This window comes from Oncorhynchus clarkii, chromosome 7 (genome assembly GCF_045791955.1).
Source record: "Oncorhynchus clarkii lewisi isolate Uvic-CL-2024 chromosome 7, UVic_Ocla_1.0, whole genome shotgun sequence".
In the NCBI taxonomy this organism is placed as follows: Eukaryota; Metazoa; Chordata; class Actinopteri; order Salmoniformes; family Salmonidae; genus Oncorhynchus; species Oncorhynchus clarkii.
In genome coordinates this window covers 9,111,917-9,128,459 of record NC_092153.1, presented here as the reverse complement: position 1 = coordinate 9,128,459, position 16,543 = coordinate 9,111,917, and the positions used below count along the sequence as shown (strand labels likewise).

The window sequence follows — 16,543 nt, the reverse complement described above, 5'->3', positions numbered from 1 at the left end:
TTAATTTGCAAATTATGGTGGAAAATAAGTATTTGGTCACCTACAAACAAGCAAGATTTCTGTCTCTCACAGACCTGTAACTTCTTCTTTAAGAGGCTCCTCTGTCCTCCACTCGTTACCTGTATTAATGGCACCTGTTTGAACTTGTTATCAGTATAAAAGACACCTGTCCACAACCTCAAACAGTCACACTCCAAACTCCACTATGGCCAAGACCAAAGAGCTGTCAAAGGACACCAGAAACAAAATTGTAGACCTGCACCAGCCTGGGAAGACTGAATCTGCAATAGGTAAGCAGCTTGGTTTGAAGAAATCAACTGTGGGAGCAATTATTAGGAAATGGAAGACATACAAGACCACTGATAATCTCCCTCGATCTGGGGCTCCACGCAAGATCTCACCCCGTGGGATCAAAATGATCAGAAGAACGGTGAACAAAAATCGCAGAACCACACGGGGGGACCTAGTGAATGACCTGCAGAGAGCTGGGACCAAAGTAACAAAGCCTACCATCAGTAACACACTACGCCGCCAGGGACTCAAATCCTGCAGTGCCAGACGTGTCCCCCTGCTTAAGCCAGTACATGTCCAGGCCCGTCTGAAGTTTGCTAGAGAGCATTTGGATGATCCAGAAGAAGATTGGGAGAATGTCATATGGTCAGATGAAACCAAAATATAACTTTTTGGTAAAAACTCAACTCGTCGTGTTTGGAGGACAAAGAATTGCATCCAAAGAACACCATACCTACTGTGAAGCATGGGGGTGGAAACATTATGCTTTGGGGCTGTTTTTCTGCAAAGGGACCAGGATGACTGATCCGTGTAAAGGAAAGAATGAATGGGGACATGTATCGTGAGATTTTGAGTCAGCAAGGGCATTGAAGGTGAAACGTGGCTGGGTCTTTCAGCATGACAATGATCCCAAACACACCGCCCGGGCAACGAAGGAGTGGCTTCGTAAGAAGCATTTCAAGGTCCTGGAGTGGCCTAGCCAGTCTCCAGATCTCAACCCCATAGAAAATCTTTGGAGGGAGTTGAAAGTCCGTGTTGCCCAGCAACAGCCCCAAAACATCACTGCTCTAGAGGAGATCTGCACGAAGGAATGGGCCAAAATACGAGCAACAGTGTGTGAAAACCTTGTGAAGACTTACAGAAAACATTTGACCTCTGTCATTGCCAACAAAGGGTATATAACAAAGTAATGAGATAAACTTTTGTTATTGACCAAATACTTATTTTCCATCATAATTAGCTAATAAGTTCATAAAAAATCCTACAATGTGATTTTCTGGATTTTTTTTCTCATTTTGTCTGTCATAGTTGAAGTGTACCTATGATGACAATTACAGGCCTCTCTCATCTTTTTAAGTGGGAGAACTTGCACAATTGGTGGCTGACTAAATACTTTTTTGCCCCACTGTATAGAGTTGCCTGAGTGTTGTATCTCTATCTAACTGTACTCCACAGAAGTCTGTTTGTCTCTTAAGATATATATTGAGTTGTCTGTGTCTCGTATCTCTGTCTGCAGCAGGATCAGTGGAGCGGGAGAGTCTGGCTACTGTTATGTGTTATTGTTGTTAGGGAACTAGTTTCTCTGAGGAGTCAACTCTGTCAGCTTGGATATCCCTCCTCCTCAGTTCTGGCTGAGGCCGTTTGAATCACTCCCTTGGTCCTCCCAATGACCGCCTCCCAAATGGGGCTCTATTGCCTTTATGGTGCATTTCCTTTGACCAGAGATCTATAGGCCCTATAGTGCACTAAGTAGGGAATCGGGTGCCATTTGGGACATATCACAACCCATGACCGTTGCCTGAGGTTTCTGACTCCTCTGTACGCTTCCTGTAAATGAACCATCACACACAGATCCTTCTCTTCCCGTCACCATGACTGCCTCTCCCCTCTGACCTCAGCCTTCAGCCCATCTCCCAGAACCTGGTCTTCCCATCACCATGACTACCTCTCCCCTCTGACCTCAGCCTTCAGCCCTTCAACCCATCTCCCAGGCCCTGGTCTTCCCATCACCATGACTACCTCTCCCCTCTGACCTCAGCCTTCAGCCCATCTCCCAGAGCCTGGTCTTCCCATCACCATGACAACCTCTCCCCTCTGACCTCAGCCTTCAGCCCTTCAGCCCATCTCCCAGGCCCTGAACTTCCCATCACCATGATGACCTCTCCCCTCTGACCTCAGCATTCAGTCCTTCAGCCCATCTCCCAGGCCCTGAACTTCCCATCACCATGACTACCTCTCCCCTCTGACCTCAGTACTATCCTTAACCCAGATACTGTGTGAGAGGTGATCCTCTAGCCTGATACTATCCTTAACCCAGATACTGTGTGAGAGGTGATCATCTAGCCTGGTACTATCCTTAACCCAGATACTGTGTGAGAGGTGATCCTCTAGCTTGGTACTATCCTTAACCCAGATACTGTGTGAGAGGTGATCCTCTAGCCTGGTACTATCCTTAACCCAGATACTGTGTGAGAGGTGATGCTCTAGCCTGGTACTATCCTTAACCCAGATACTGTGTGAGAGGTGATCCTCTAGCCTGGTACTATCCTTAACCCAGATACTGTGTGAGAGGTGAGCATCTAGCCTGATACTATCCTTAACCCAAATACTGTGTGAGAGGTGATCCTCTAGCCTGGTACTATCCTTAACCCAGATACTGTGTGAGAGGTGATCCTCTAGCCTGGTACTATCCTTAACCCAGATACTGTGTGAGAGGTGATCCTCTAGCCTGGTACTATCCTTAACCCAGATACTGTGTGAGAGGTGATCCTCTAGCCTGGTACTATCCTTAACCCAGATACTGTGTGAGAGGTGATCCTCTAGCCTGGTACTATCCTTAACCCAGATACTGTGTGAGATGTGATCCTCTAGCCTGGTACTATCCTTAACCCAGATACTGTGTGAGAGGTGATCCTCTAGCCTGGTACTATCCTTAACCCAGATACTGTGTGAGAGGTGATCCTTTAGCCTGGTACTATCCTTAACCCAGATACTGTATGAGATGTGATCCTCTAGCCTGGTACTATCCTTAACCCAGAAACTGTGTGAGATGTGATCCTCTAGCCTGATACTATCCTTAACCCAGATACTGTGTGAGAGGTGATCCTCTAGCCTGGTACTATCCTTAACCCAGATACTGTGTGAGAGGTGATCCTCTAGCCTGGTACTATCCTTAACCCAGATACTGTGTGAGAGGTGATCCTCTAGCCTGGTAGACATGACAAGGCAACATAAGTCATTTATCTCCAACATGTTTCTCTCTCCCCCAAGGTGAATGTGGCCCCCGCCTGCATCAGGGCCCTGACTAAGATGCTGTACTGTCCGTACTGCAGGGGCCTGCCTGGGCTGAAGCCCTGTCATAACTACTGCCATAATGTGATGAGAGGCTGTCTGGCTAACCAGGCTGACCTAGATCCCGAGTGGAACCTCTTCATAGGTGAGAAAACACATGATATGTCCTCTCTCTCTCTCTCACTCTGTGTGTGTGTGTGTGTGTGTGTGTGTGTGTGTGTGTGTGTGTGTGAGTGTGAGTGTGAGTGAGTGAGACCGTTCTATGTTTTACTATGTTCTGTCTGTTGTGCCTGGGACAGTGGTGTCTTTCAAACTAAACCCTGGTCCCTGCTGTTAGAGCCTGATAACTAAACCCTGGTCCCTGCTGTTAGAGCCTGATAACTAAACCCTGGTCCCTGCTGTTAGAGCCTGATAACTAAACCCTGGTCACTGCTGTTAGAGCCTGATAACTAAACCCTGGTCCCTGCTGTTAGAGCCTGATAACTAAACCCTGCTGTTAGAGCCTGATAACTAAACCCTGGTCCCTGTTGTTAGAGCCTGATAACTAAACCCTGCTGTTAGAGCCTGATAACTAAACCCTGGTCCCTGTTGTTAGAGCCTGATAACGAAACCCTGCTGTTAGAGCCTGATAACTAAACCCTGGTCCCTGCTGTTAGAGCCTGATAACTAAACCCTGCTTTTAGAGCCTGATAACTAAACCCTGGTCCCTGCTGTTAGAGCCTCATAACTAAACCCTGGTCCCTGCTGTTAGAGCCTGATAACTAAACCCTGCTGTTATAGCCTGATAACTAAACCCTGCTGTTAGAGCCTGATAACTAAACCCTGGTCCCTGCTGTTAGAGGCTGATAACTAAAACCTGCTGTTATAGCCTGATAACTAAACCCTGCTGTTAGAGCCTGATAACTAAACCCTGGTCCCTGCTGTTAGAGCCTGATAACTAAACCCTGGTCCCTGCTGTTAGAGCATGATAACTAAACCCTGCTGTTAGAGCCTGATAACTAAACCCTTGTCCCTGCAGTTAGAGTCTGGTAACTAAACCCTGGTCCTTGCTGTTAGAGCCTGATAACTAAACCCTGGTCCCTGCTGTTAGAGCCTCATAACTAAACCCTGGTCCCTGCCGTTAGAGCCTGATAGCTAAACCCTGGTCCCTGCTGTTAGAGCCTGATAACTAAACCCTGGTCCCTGCTGTTAGAGCCTGATAACTAAACCCTGGTCCCTGCTGTTAGAGCCTGATAACTAAACCCTGGTCCCTGCTGTTACAGCCTGATAACTAAACCCTGCTGTTAGAGCCTAATAACTAAACCCTGGTCCCTGCTGTTAGAGCCTCATAACTAAACCCTGGTCCCTGCTGTTAGAGGCTGATAACTAAAACCTGCTGTTAGAGCCTGATAACTAAACCCTGCTGTTATAGCCTGATAACTAAACCCTGCTGTTAGAGCCTGATAACTAAACCCTGGTCCCTGCTGTTAGAGCCTCATAACTAAACCCTGCTGTTAGAGCCTGATAACTAAACCCTGCTGTTAGAACCTGATAACTAAACCCCGGTCCCTACTGTTAGAACCTGATAACTAAACCCTGGTCCCTGCTGTTAGAGCCTGATAACGAAACCCTGGTCCCTGCTGTTAGCCTGATAACTAAACCCGGCTGTTAGAGCCTGATAACTATGCCCTGGTCCCTGCTGTTAGAGCCTGATAACTAAACACTGGTCCCTGCTGTTAGAGCCTGATAACTAAACCCTGGTCCCTGCTGTTAGAGCCTAATAACTAAACCCTGGTCCCTGCTGTTATACCCTGATAACTAAACCCTGGTCCCTGCTGTTAGAGCCTGATAACTAAACCCTGCTGTTAGAGATTGGTAACTAAACCCTGGTACCTGCTGTTAGAGCCTGATAACTAAACCTTGGTCCCTGCTGTTAGAGCCTGATAACTAAACCCTGGTTTCTGCTGTTAGAGCCTGATAACTAAACCCTGGTCCCTGCTGTTAGAGCCTGATAACTAAACCTTGGTCCCTGCTGTTAGAGCCTGATTACTAAACCCTGGTCCCTGCTGTTAGAGTCTCATAACTAAACCCTGGTCCCTGCTGTTAGAGCCTGATAACTAAACCCTGGTCCCTGCTGTTAGAGCCTGATAACTAAACCCTGGTCCCTGCTGTTACAGCCTGATAACTAAACCCTGCTGTTAGAGCCTAATAACTAAACCCTGGTCCCTGCTGTTAGAGCCTCATAACTAAACCCTGGTCCCTGCTGTTAGAGGCTGATAACTAAAACCTGCTGTTAGAGCCTGATAACTAAACCCTGCTGTTATAGCCTGATAACTAAACCCTGCTGTTAGAGCCTGATAACTAAACCCTGCTGTTAGAACCTGATAACTAAACCCTGGTTCCTGCTGTTAGAGCCTGATAACTAAACCCTGGTCCCTGCTGTTAGAGCCTGATTACTAAACCCTGCTGTTAGAGCCTGATGACTAAACCCTGGTCCCTGCTGTTAGAGTCTGGTAACTAAACCCTGGTCCCTGCTGTTAGAGCCTGATAACTAAACCCTGGTCCCTGCTGTTATACCCTGATAACTAAACCCTGGTCCCTGCTGTTAGAGCCTGATAACTAAACCCTGCTGTTAGAGATTGGTAACTAAACCCTGGTACCTGCTGTTAGAGCCTGATAACTAAACCTTGGTCCCTGCTGTTAGAGCCTGATAACTAAACCCTGGTCCCTGCTGTTAGAGCCTGATAACTAAACCCTGGTCCCTGCTGTTGGAGCCTGATAACTAAACCTTGGTCCCTGCTGTTAGAGCCTGATTACTAAACCCTGGTCCCTGCTGTTAGAGCCTGATAACTAAACCCTGGTCCCTGCTGTTAGAGCCTGATAACTATACCCTGGTCCCTGCTGTTAGAGCCTGATAACTAAACCCTGGTCCTTGCTGTTAGAGCCTGATAACTAAACCCTGGTCCCTACTGTTAGAGCCTGATAACTAAACCCTGGTCCCTGCTGTTAGAGCCTGATAACTATACCCTTGTCCCTGCTGTTAGAGCCTGATAACTAAACCCTGGTCCCTGCTGTTAGAGCCTGATAACTAAACCCTGGTCCCTGCTGTTAGAGCCTGATAACGAAACCCTGGTCCCTGCTGTTAGCCTCATAACTAAACCCTGCTGTTAGAGCCTGATAACTAAACCCTGCTGTTAGAACCTGATAACTAAACCCCGGTCCCTGCTGTTAGAACCTGATAACTAAACCCTGGTCCCTGCTGTTAGAGCCTGATAACGAAACCCTGGTCCCTGCTGTTAGCCTGATAACTAAACCCGGCTGTTAGAGCCTGATAACTATGCCCTGGTCCCTGTTGTTAGAGCCTGATAACTAAACACTGGTCCCTGCTGTTAGAGCCTGATAACTAAACCCTGGTTCCTGCTGTTAGAGCCTGATAACTAAACCCTGGTCCCTGCTGTTAGAGCCTGATTACTAAACCCTGCTGTTAGAGCCTGATTACTAAACCCTGGTCCCTGCTGTTAGAGTCTGGTAACTAAACCCTGGTCCCTGCTGTTAGAGCCTGATAACTAAACCCTGGTCCCTGCTGTTATACCCTGATAACTAAACCCTGGTCCCTGCTGTTAGAGCCTGATAACTAAACCCTGCTGTTAGAGATTGGTAACTAAACCCTGGTACCTGCTGTTAGAGCCTGATAACTAAACCTTGGTCCCTGCTGTTAGAGCCTGATAACTAAACCCTGGTCCCTGCTGTTAGAGCCTGATAACTAAACCCTGGTCCCTGCTGTTGGAGCCTGATAACTAAACCTTGGTCCCTGCTGTTAGAGCCTGATTACTAAACCCTGGTCCCTGCTGTTAGAGCCTGATAACTAAACCCTGGTCCCTGCTGTTAGAGCCTGATAACTATACCCTGGTCCCTGCTGTTAGAGCCTGATAACTAAACCCTGGTCCTTGCTGTTAGAGCCTGATAACTAAACCCTGGTCCCTACTGTTAGAGCCTGATAACTAAACCCTGGTCCCTGCTGTTAGAGCCTGATAACTATACCCTTGTCCCTGCTGTTAGAGCCTGATAACTAAACCCTGGTCCCTGCTGTTAGAGCCTGATAACTAAACCCTGGTCCCTGCTGTTAGAGCCTGATAACTAAACCCTGGTCCCTGCTGTTAGAGCCTGATAACTAAACCCTGGTCACTGCTGTTAGAGCCTGATAACTAAACCCTGGTCCCTGCTGTTAGAGCCTCATAACTAAACCCTGCTGTTAGAGCCTGATAACTAAACCCTGCTGTTAGAACCTGATAACTAAACCCCGGTCCCTGCTGTTAGAACCTGATAACTAAACCCTGGTCCCTGCTGTTAGAGCCTGATAACGAAACCCTGGTCCCTGCTGTTAGCCTGATAACTAAACCCGGCTGTTAGAGCCTGATAACTATGCCCTGGTCCCTGCTGTTAGAGCCTAATAACTAAACACTGGTCCCTGCTGTTAGAGCCTGATAACTAAACCCTGGTTCCTGCTGTTAGAGCCTGATCACTAAACCCTGGTCCCTGCTGTTAGAGCCTGATTACTAAACCCTGCTGTTAGAGCCTGATGACTAAACCCTGGTCCCTGCTGTTAGAGTCTGGTAACTAAACCCTGGTCCCTGCTGTTAGAGCCTGATAACTAAACCCTGGTCCCTGCTGTTAGAGCCTGATAACTAAACCCTGCTGTTAGAGATTGGTAACTAAACCCTGGTACCTGCTGTTAGAGCCTGATAACTAAACCTTGGTCCCTGCTGTTAGAGCCTGATAACTAAACCCTGGTCCCTGCTGTTAGAGCCTGATAACTAAACCCTGGTCCCTGCTGTTAGAGCCTGATAACTAAACCTTGGTCCCTGCTGTTAGAGCCTGATTACTAAACCCTGGTCCCTGCTGTTAGAGTCTCATAACTAAACCCTGGTCCCTGCTGTTAGAGCCTGATAACTAAACCCTGGTCCCTGCTGTTAGAGCCTGATAACTAAACCCTGCTGTTAGAGCCTAATAACTAAACCCTGGTCCCTGCTGTTAGAGCCTCATAACTAAACCCTGGTCCCTGCTGTTAGAGCCTCATAACTAAACCCTGCTGTTAGAGCCTGATAACTAAACCCTGCTGTTAGAACCTGATAACTAAACCCCGGTCCCTGCTGTTAGAACCTGATAACTAAACCCTGGTCCCTGCTGTTAGAGCCTGATAACGAAACCCTGGTCCCTGCTGTTAGCCTGATAACTAAACCCGGCTGTTAGAGCCTGATAACTATGCCCTGGTCCCTGCTGTTAGAGCCTGATAACTAAACACTGGTCCCTGCTGTTAGAGCCTGATAACTAAACCCTGGTCCCTGCTGTTAGAGCCTGATAACTAAACCCTGGTCCCTGCTGTTAGAGCCTGATAACTAAACCCTGGTCACTGCTGTTAGAGCCTGATAACTAAACCCTGGTCCCTGCTGTTAGAGCCTGATAACTAAACCCTGGTCCCTGCTGGTCGGAAGGAAACCCCTTCTGTTTGGTGTTCCATGCTGGGTCTGCACGGTGGGTAATGTTTCAGTAAGGAGCTGTTCTCAAGCCCTCCTCTGTAATGGGGACTGGGGGAGGCAGCTATATTCTTCGTACAAAATGACACCCTATTCTCTATTTAGTGGTCTATTCTGGTCAAAGTTAGTGCACTATATAGGGGACATGGGTTAATTTGTGAGTCAGATGGTACGATCCCTCTTGTAGCAGGATCTGAAAACAGTGGGGTGTATTTTAAAGACGAGTCTCAGCAGAGGTCAGCAAACATCACTTCTGAGTCCTGTGCCTATGTATGTGTGTGTGCGCGTGTCTGACAAAACTGTTGTCCCGACGACCAGGAGACGACCCAACACAGAACAGACCCAACACAGCACAGACCCAACACAACACAACACAGACCCAACACAGCACAGACCCAACACAGCACAGACCCAACACAGCACAGACCCAACACAACACAACACAGACCCAACACAGCACAGACCCAACACAGCACAGACCCAACACAACACAACACAGACCCAACATAGCACAAACCCAACACAACACAGACCCAACACAGCACAGACCCAACACAGCACAGACCCAACACAACACAACACAGACCCAACACAGCACAGACCCAACACAACACAACACAGACCCAACACAGCACAAACCCAACACAACACAGACCCAACACAGCACAGACCCAACACAGACCCAACACAGCACAGACCCAACACAGCACAGACCAAACACAGTACAGACCCAACACAACACATACCCAACACAGACCCAACACAGCACAGACCCAACACAACACAGACCCAACACAGACCCAACACAACACAGACCCAACACAGCACAGACCCAACACAACACAGACCCAACACAGCACAGACCCAACACAGCACAGACCCAACACAACACAGACCCAACACAGCACAGACCCAACACAACACAGACCCAACACAACACAGACCCAACACAGCACAGACCCAACACAGACCCAACACAGACCCAACACAGCACAGACCCAACACAGCACAGACCCAACACAGCACAGACCCAACACAGCACAGACCCAACCCAACACAGACCCAACACAGCACAGACCCAACACAGCACAGACCCAACCCAACACAGACCCAACACAGACCCAACACAACACAGACCCAACACAGCACAGACCCAACACAGCACAGACCCAACACAGCACAGACCCAACACAACACAGACCCAACACAGCACAGACCCAACACAGCACAGACCCAACACAACACAGACCCAACACAACACAGACCCAACACAACACAGACCCAACACAACACAGACCCAACACAGACCCAACACAGACTCAACACAACACAGACCCAACACAACACAGACCCAACACAGACCCAACACAGACTCAACACAACACAGACCCAACACAGCACAGACCCAACACAGACCCAACACAGGCCGCAGCGCAGAGTGAGATCTCACATCTCGGCTAAACGTTAAAAAGTTTTCATCTTGTTCAAAGGGAACAAGGCAGAGTATGGCTGCCGACGGCTGTTATACAAGACATTTAATATGAAAACTACAGTCGCAACAGAGTGAGGAATCTTGTTTGATGAACAGAGCCTTGGGCATATATAAATAGTGTGCTTTTAATTTAGTTAGGCTGTTATAACAGAGATAGTTTGTGTTTCAGAAGGAGTGAAGTGTTCAGTTTCAATTAGAACAGGGAACCCTTGGGGAGCGTTCTCTCTCTGCTGCATGAAAGGGTCCTATTGTGACGTTTCTTGGCCTTTTCTATTCATCTTCTCTGTCAACGCTGCTCTCCATTAGCCAATACAGTGAGGCTTCACAACTGATATTGATCTGCTTTTTGGAAAGACAAACCTCCGCATCGCAAATGGCCCACTGTTCCCTAACATATTGACACCCTGTTACACGTGGGCTCTGGTCTAAAGTAGGGCACTTACAGAAGGAATAGGCTGGCGTTTGAGACTCGGGAAGCATAACAGGTCCGTGGTCGATGGGTTGCATTAGAACTGATGCCATAGTCTCTCTGATTCTCTCTCTCTCTGCATTGTAGATAATTATAGATCTGCTGTGTGACTCTCGTTGTCCCTAAAACAACCCTTATGACAGGAGGCTTGTTGCTTGTGACGGTGTGAACCTCCGTCTCTGTGTGCCTTTCTCTCTGTACGTGGTGCGTTTACCGTGCAGACCGTGCAGGCTTGGCTCTTCATGCTTTAAAATGCCACTATCAATAGCATTGGATTGGTCAGCAGCCTGCTGGGCCTTTAGGATACGAATAAAGCCACTTTAACTTCTTTACAGTTCATCTCTAAAACTAACTCTCCACCCTCGCTAAGAGGAAACTAACTCTCCACCCTCACTAAGGGGAAACTAACTCTCCACCCTCGCTAAGGGGAAACTAACTCTCCACCCTCACTAAGGGGAAACTAACTCTCCACCCTCACTAAGGGGAAACTAACTCTCCACCCTCACTAAGGGGAAACTAACTCTCCACCCTCACTAAGGGGAAACTAACTCTCCACCCTCACTAAGAGGAAACTAACTCTCCACCCTCACTAAGGGGAAACTAACTCTCCACCCTCACTAAGGGGAAACTAACTCTCCACCCTCGCTAAGAGGAAACTAACTCTCCACCCTCGCTAAGGGGAAACTAACTCTCCACCATCGCTAAGGGGAAACTAACTCTCCACCCTCGCTAAGGGGAAACTAACTCTCCACCCTCGCTAAGGGGAAACTCTCAGCCCCTTTCTCTAGAATGTTGTTGTGTTGAGGCGTCACATGCTCTATGTTTGTTAACGCAAAAGCTTCACATTTTGGGATTTATTTTTTTATTTCACCTTTATTTAACCAGGTAGGCCAGTTGAGAACACCTTTATTTAACCAGGTAGGCCAGTTGAGAACACCTTTATTTAACCAGGTAGGCCAGTTGAGAACACCTTTATTTAACCAGGTAGGCTAGTTGAGAACACCTTTATTTAACCAGGTAGGCTAGTTGAGAACACCTTTATTTAACCAGGTAGGCCAGTTGAGAACACCTTTATTTAACCAGGTAGGCTAGTTGAGAACACCTTTATTTAACCAGGTAGGCTAGTTGAGAACACCTTTATTTAACCAGGTAGGCTAGTTGAGAACACCTTTATTTAACCAGGTAGGCTAGTTGAGAACACCTTTATTTAACCAGGTAGGCTAGTTGAGAACACCTTTATTTAACCAGGTAGGCCAGTTGAGAACACCTTTATTTAACCAGGTAGGCTAGTTGAGAACACCTTTATTTAACCAGGTAGGCCAGTTGAGAACACCTTTATTTAACCAGGTAGGCTAGTTGAGAACACCTTTATTTAACCAGGTAGGCTAGTTGAGAACACCTTTATTTAACCAGGTAGGCTAGTTGAGAACACCTTTATTTAACCAGGTAGGCTAGTTGAGAACACCTTTATTTAACCAGGTAGGCTAGTTGAGAACACCTTTATTTAACCAGGTAGGCTAGTTGAGAACACCTTTATTTAACCAGGTAGGCCAGTTGAGAACACCTTTATTTAACCAGGTAGGCTAGTTGAGAACACCTTTATTTAACCAGGTAGGCTAGTTGAGAACACCTTTATTTAACCAGGTAGGCTAGTTGAGAACACCTTTATTTAACCAGGTAGGCTAGTTGAGAACACCTTTATTTAACCAGGTAGGCCAGTTGAGAACACCTTTATTTAACCAGGTAGGCCAGTTGAGAACACCTTTATTTAACCAGGTAGGCCAGTTGAGAACAAGTTCTCATTTACATCTGTGACCTGGCCAAGATAAAGCAAAGCAGTGCGACACATACAACGACACAGAGTTACACATGAAATAAACAAACATACAGTCAATAAGACAGTAGAACTAAAAGAAAGTCTATATATAGTGTGTGCAAATGGAAGTAAGGCAATAAATAGGCCATAGTAGCAAAGTAATTACAATTTAGCAGATTAACACTGGAGTGATAGATGAGCAGATGATGATGTGCAAGTAGAGATACTGGTGTGCAAACAGCTGCAGCGATCGGGTAGCTGCTCAGATAGCTGATGTTTAAAGTTAGAGAGGGAGATGTGAGTCTCCAACTGCAGCGATCGGGTAGCTGCTCAGATAGCTGATGTTTAAAGTTAGAGAGGGAGATGTGAGTCTCCAACTGCAGCGATCGGGTTAGCTGCTCAGATAGCTGATGTTTAAAGTTAGAGAGGGAGATGTGAGTCTTTTGGGAAATGTGGGATGTGTTTCTTTACGGACACCGTTTCATACGTTTGGAATGAGAGTTGTGATTAATTGGATATTTAGAGGCTTTTTCAAAGCCAGATATGAAGTTTAACATGAAATAGGCTTATCACAGAAACAAACAAAAAATGACTGTTGAGAAATTCAGAATTCAGGGTTTTATGCTACTCAAGTGTGGCACAGAAATGTGAATCCATCCATCACGTTCATATATTTATCTCTTAAGACTCTGGCAGAGAGAGAGAGAGAACAGGTCAAATACCCAGTGAGTGAGTCCACTGGAGCTCATTGAGCAGAGAGACAGAGGCCTTTTGTGAGATGAATAGAAGTCTCTCCTTTCTCTTTCTCTTTGTCTCTTTCTGATCCTCGTCTGTCTGTAGAGAAAGACATCACTCCTAAGAGTCATTCTCTGTTCTCCACGTTTTGGCCTTATTTCGCTCTTTTTTTACAAATTGGACTTTTCTGTATCTCTCAATCTTTTTACAAATTGGACTTGATAAGAAAACTTATCAGTCGGAATATTTAGAACAGTAGAACAGAGAGAGACAGAGAGAGAGAGAGAGAGAGAGGCAGAGAGAGAGAGAGAGAGGCAGAGAGAGACAGAGAGAGAGAGAGAGAGAGACAGAGAGAGAGAGAGAGAGGCAGAGAGAGAGAGAGAGAGAGAGAGAGAGAGAGACAGAGAGAGAGCAGAGAGAGAGAGAGAGAGACAGAGAGAGAGCAGAGAGAGAGAGAGAGACAGAGAGACTGAGAGACTGAGAGACTGAGAGACTGAGAGGCGTTGGTACTGAGCAGTAAACAGTCCCAAACTCTAAACCACTATCTATATCCCAAATAGCACCCTATTCCCCATATAGGGCCCATACGACTGGTCAAAAGCAGTGCACTATCGCTATATAGTGAATAGGGTGTAAATTGGGATGTGTTTTTGTGTACAGAGATGGGCAGTATTTCTGTGACATGTATTTGATTCAATATGTATTTCAGTTAATTCGGAGTATTTTATAAACCCCGGGTTTATATTATATTATACTGGGCTGATCTACATTCCAATGTATTTTGTAACAAGATGCTTTCGAGAGCTATAATTTATATTTCCAAAATACATTTCTATACCTTTTTTTAAAAAGCGGTTAACATTTTGTGGCCCCCATTTCACCCTGTATCGGTATCAGAAATCGGACGGATATGGATTGGACGAACCGTACACGGATTCTGATGGCACTATGGTGTGATAAGAGCTAAATTAACAAAATAAAAATGGATATGTACAAATTAACAATTGTAAAACATGCTATGCTAGTATGCTAGTATTATTCTAACGATCTCTCCCATAATAATACCCAGTGTGCTTTGCAGGTCATTTTGGTATGTTCATTTTCACATGTAGCAGACGCTGTTATCCAGAGTGACTCGCTAAATGAAGATAAACAACAACATATCACAGTAATAGCAAGTAAAACGTTTTTGTAACTATTACTGAGAATGTTGCTGTTCTGGCTGGCTACTTGCACATGAACATACAAAATACAAGTATTTTAATTCAATAAATTACTAAAAAAAACAAGTATTTTGTAATACAATTATTTTGTTGTTTATTTTGTAGTTAATTTTGGTACATTGTGTCACGCCCTGACCATAGTTTACTTTGTATTTTCTATGTTTTGATTGGTCAGGGTGTGATCTGAGTGGGTATTCTATGTTTCATGTCTGGTTTGTCTATTTCTATGTTCAGCCTGATATGGTTCTCAGTCAGAGGCAGGTGTTCGTCATTGTCTCTGATTGGGAACCATATTTAGGTAGCCTGGGTTTCACTGTGTGTTTGTGGGTGATTGTTCCTGTCTATGTGTTTTTCACCAGATAGGCTGTTTAGGTTTTCGTTACGTTTTGTTTTGTAGTATTGTATTGGAGATTCGTGTTTCGTATTATTAATAAACATGGATCGTAAACCACACGCTGCATTTTGGTCCGATCCTTGTTCTACCTCTTCATCAGAAGAGGAGATAGAAGAAAGCCGTTACAGAATCACCCACCACCAACGGACCAAGCAGCGTGTCAACAGGCAGCAACAGCAGCGTAAAGAGGAATGGACATGGGAGGACGTTTTGGATGGCAAGGGCTGTTACACTTGGGAGGAGATACTGGCTGGAAGAGATCGCCTCCCATGGGAACAGGTGGAGGCACTTAGGAGAGCTGAGGCAGCCGGAGAGAAGAGCCGGCGATATGAGGGAACACGGCTGGCAAGGAAGCCCGAGAGGCAGCCCCAAAAATTTCTTGGGGGGGGGCTAACAGGGAGTATGGCTACGCCAGGTAGGAGACCTGGGCAGACTCCCTGTGCTTACCGGGGGGCTAGAGAGACCGGACAGGCACCGTGCTATGCAGTGGTGCGCACGGTGTCTCCAGTGCGGGTGCATAGCCCGGTGCGGTATATTCCAGCTCCGCGTGTCTGCCGGGCTAGATTGAGCGTCGAGCCTAATGCCATGAAGCCGGCTCTACGCAGCTGGTCCCCAGTGCGTCTCCTTGGGCCGGCTTACATGGCACCAGCCTTGCGCTCGGTGTCTCCGGTTCGCCTGCATAGTCCAGTGCGGGCTATTCCACCTCGCCGCACTGGCAGGGCGACCGTGAGCATTCAACCAGGTAAGGTTGGGCAGGCTCGGTGCTCAAGAGCTCCAGTGCGCCTGCACGGTCCGGTTTTTCCAGTACCACCTCCACACCCCAGCCCTCCGGTAGCAGCTCCCCGCACCAGGCTTCCTGTGCGTGTCCTCGGCCCAGTACCACCAGTGCCAGCACCACGCATCAGGCCTACAGTGCGCCTCGCCTGTCCAGCGCTGTCGGAGCCTTCCTCCTCTCCAGCGCTGTCGGAGTCTCCCGCCTGTTTAGCGCTGTCAGAGCTTTCCGCCTCTACAGCGCTGCCGGAGTCTCCCGCCTGTTCAGAACTGCCAGTTTGCATAGAGCTGCCAGTTAGCATAGAGCTGCCAGTTAGCTTAGAGCTGCCAGTTAGCAAGGAGCTGCCAGTCTGCAAGGAGCTGCCAGTCTGCAAGGAGCTGCCAGTCTGCATGGAGCTGCCAGTCTGCAAGGAGCCGCCAGAGCTGCCTGTCTGCAGGATGCCGCCAAAGCTGCCAGTCTGCAAGGAGCCGCCAGAGCTGCCAGTCTGCAAGGAGCCGCCAGAGCTGCCAGTTAGCATGGAGCAGCCAGGGCCGCCAGTCAGCATGGAGCAGCCAGGGCCGCCAGTCAGCATGGAGCAGCCAGGGCCGCCAGTCAGCATGGAGCAGCCAGGGCCGCCAGTCAGCATGGAGCAGCCAGAGCAGCCAGTCAGCATGGAGCAGCCAGAGCAGCCAGTCAGCATGGAGCAGCCAGAGCTGCCAGTCAGCATGGAGCAGCCAGTCAGCATGGAGCAGCCAGAGCTACCAGTCATCATGGAGCAGCCAGTCAGCATGGAGCAGCCAGTTAGCATAGAGCTGCCAGTCAGCATGGAGCAGCCAGAGCTACCAGT

The 16,543-nt window shown here is 47.5% G+C and overlaps 1 protein-coding gene across 2 annotated transcripts in view; it reads left to right on the top strand.

Moving 5' to 3' along the window:
- The window catches only part of LOC139412849 (glypican 6a), a 601,441-nt gene that overhangs the window by 235,869 nt on the left and 349,029 nt on the right, over nucleotides 1-16,543 (top strand). For both annotated transcript variants that reach the window (XM_071159596.1, XM_071159595.1), the window contains exon 4: nucleotides 3,283-3,448. In XM_071159596.1, coding sequence (XP_071015697.1) covers nucleotides 3,283-3,448 — 166 coding nt within the window. The remainder of the gene's footprint in view (nucleotides 1-3,282; nucleotides 3,449-16,543) is intronic.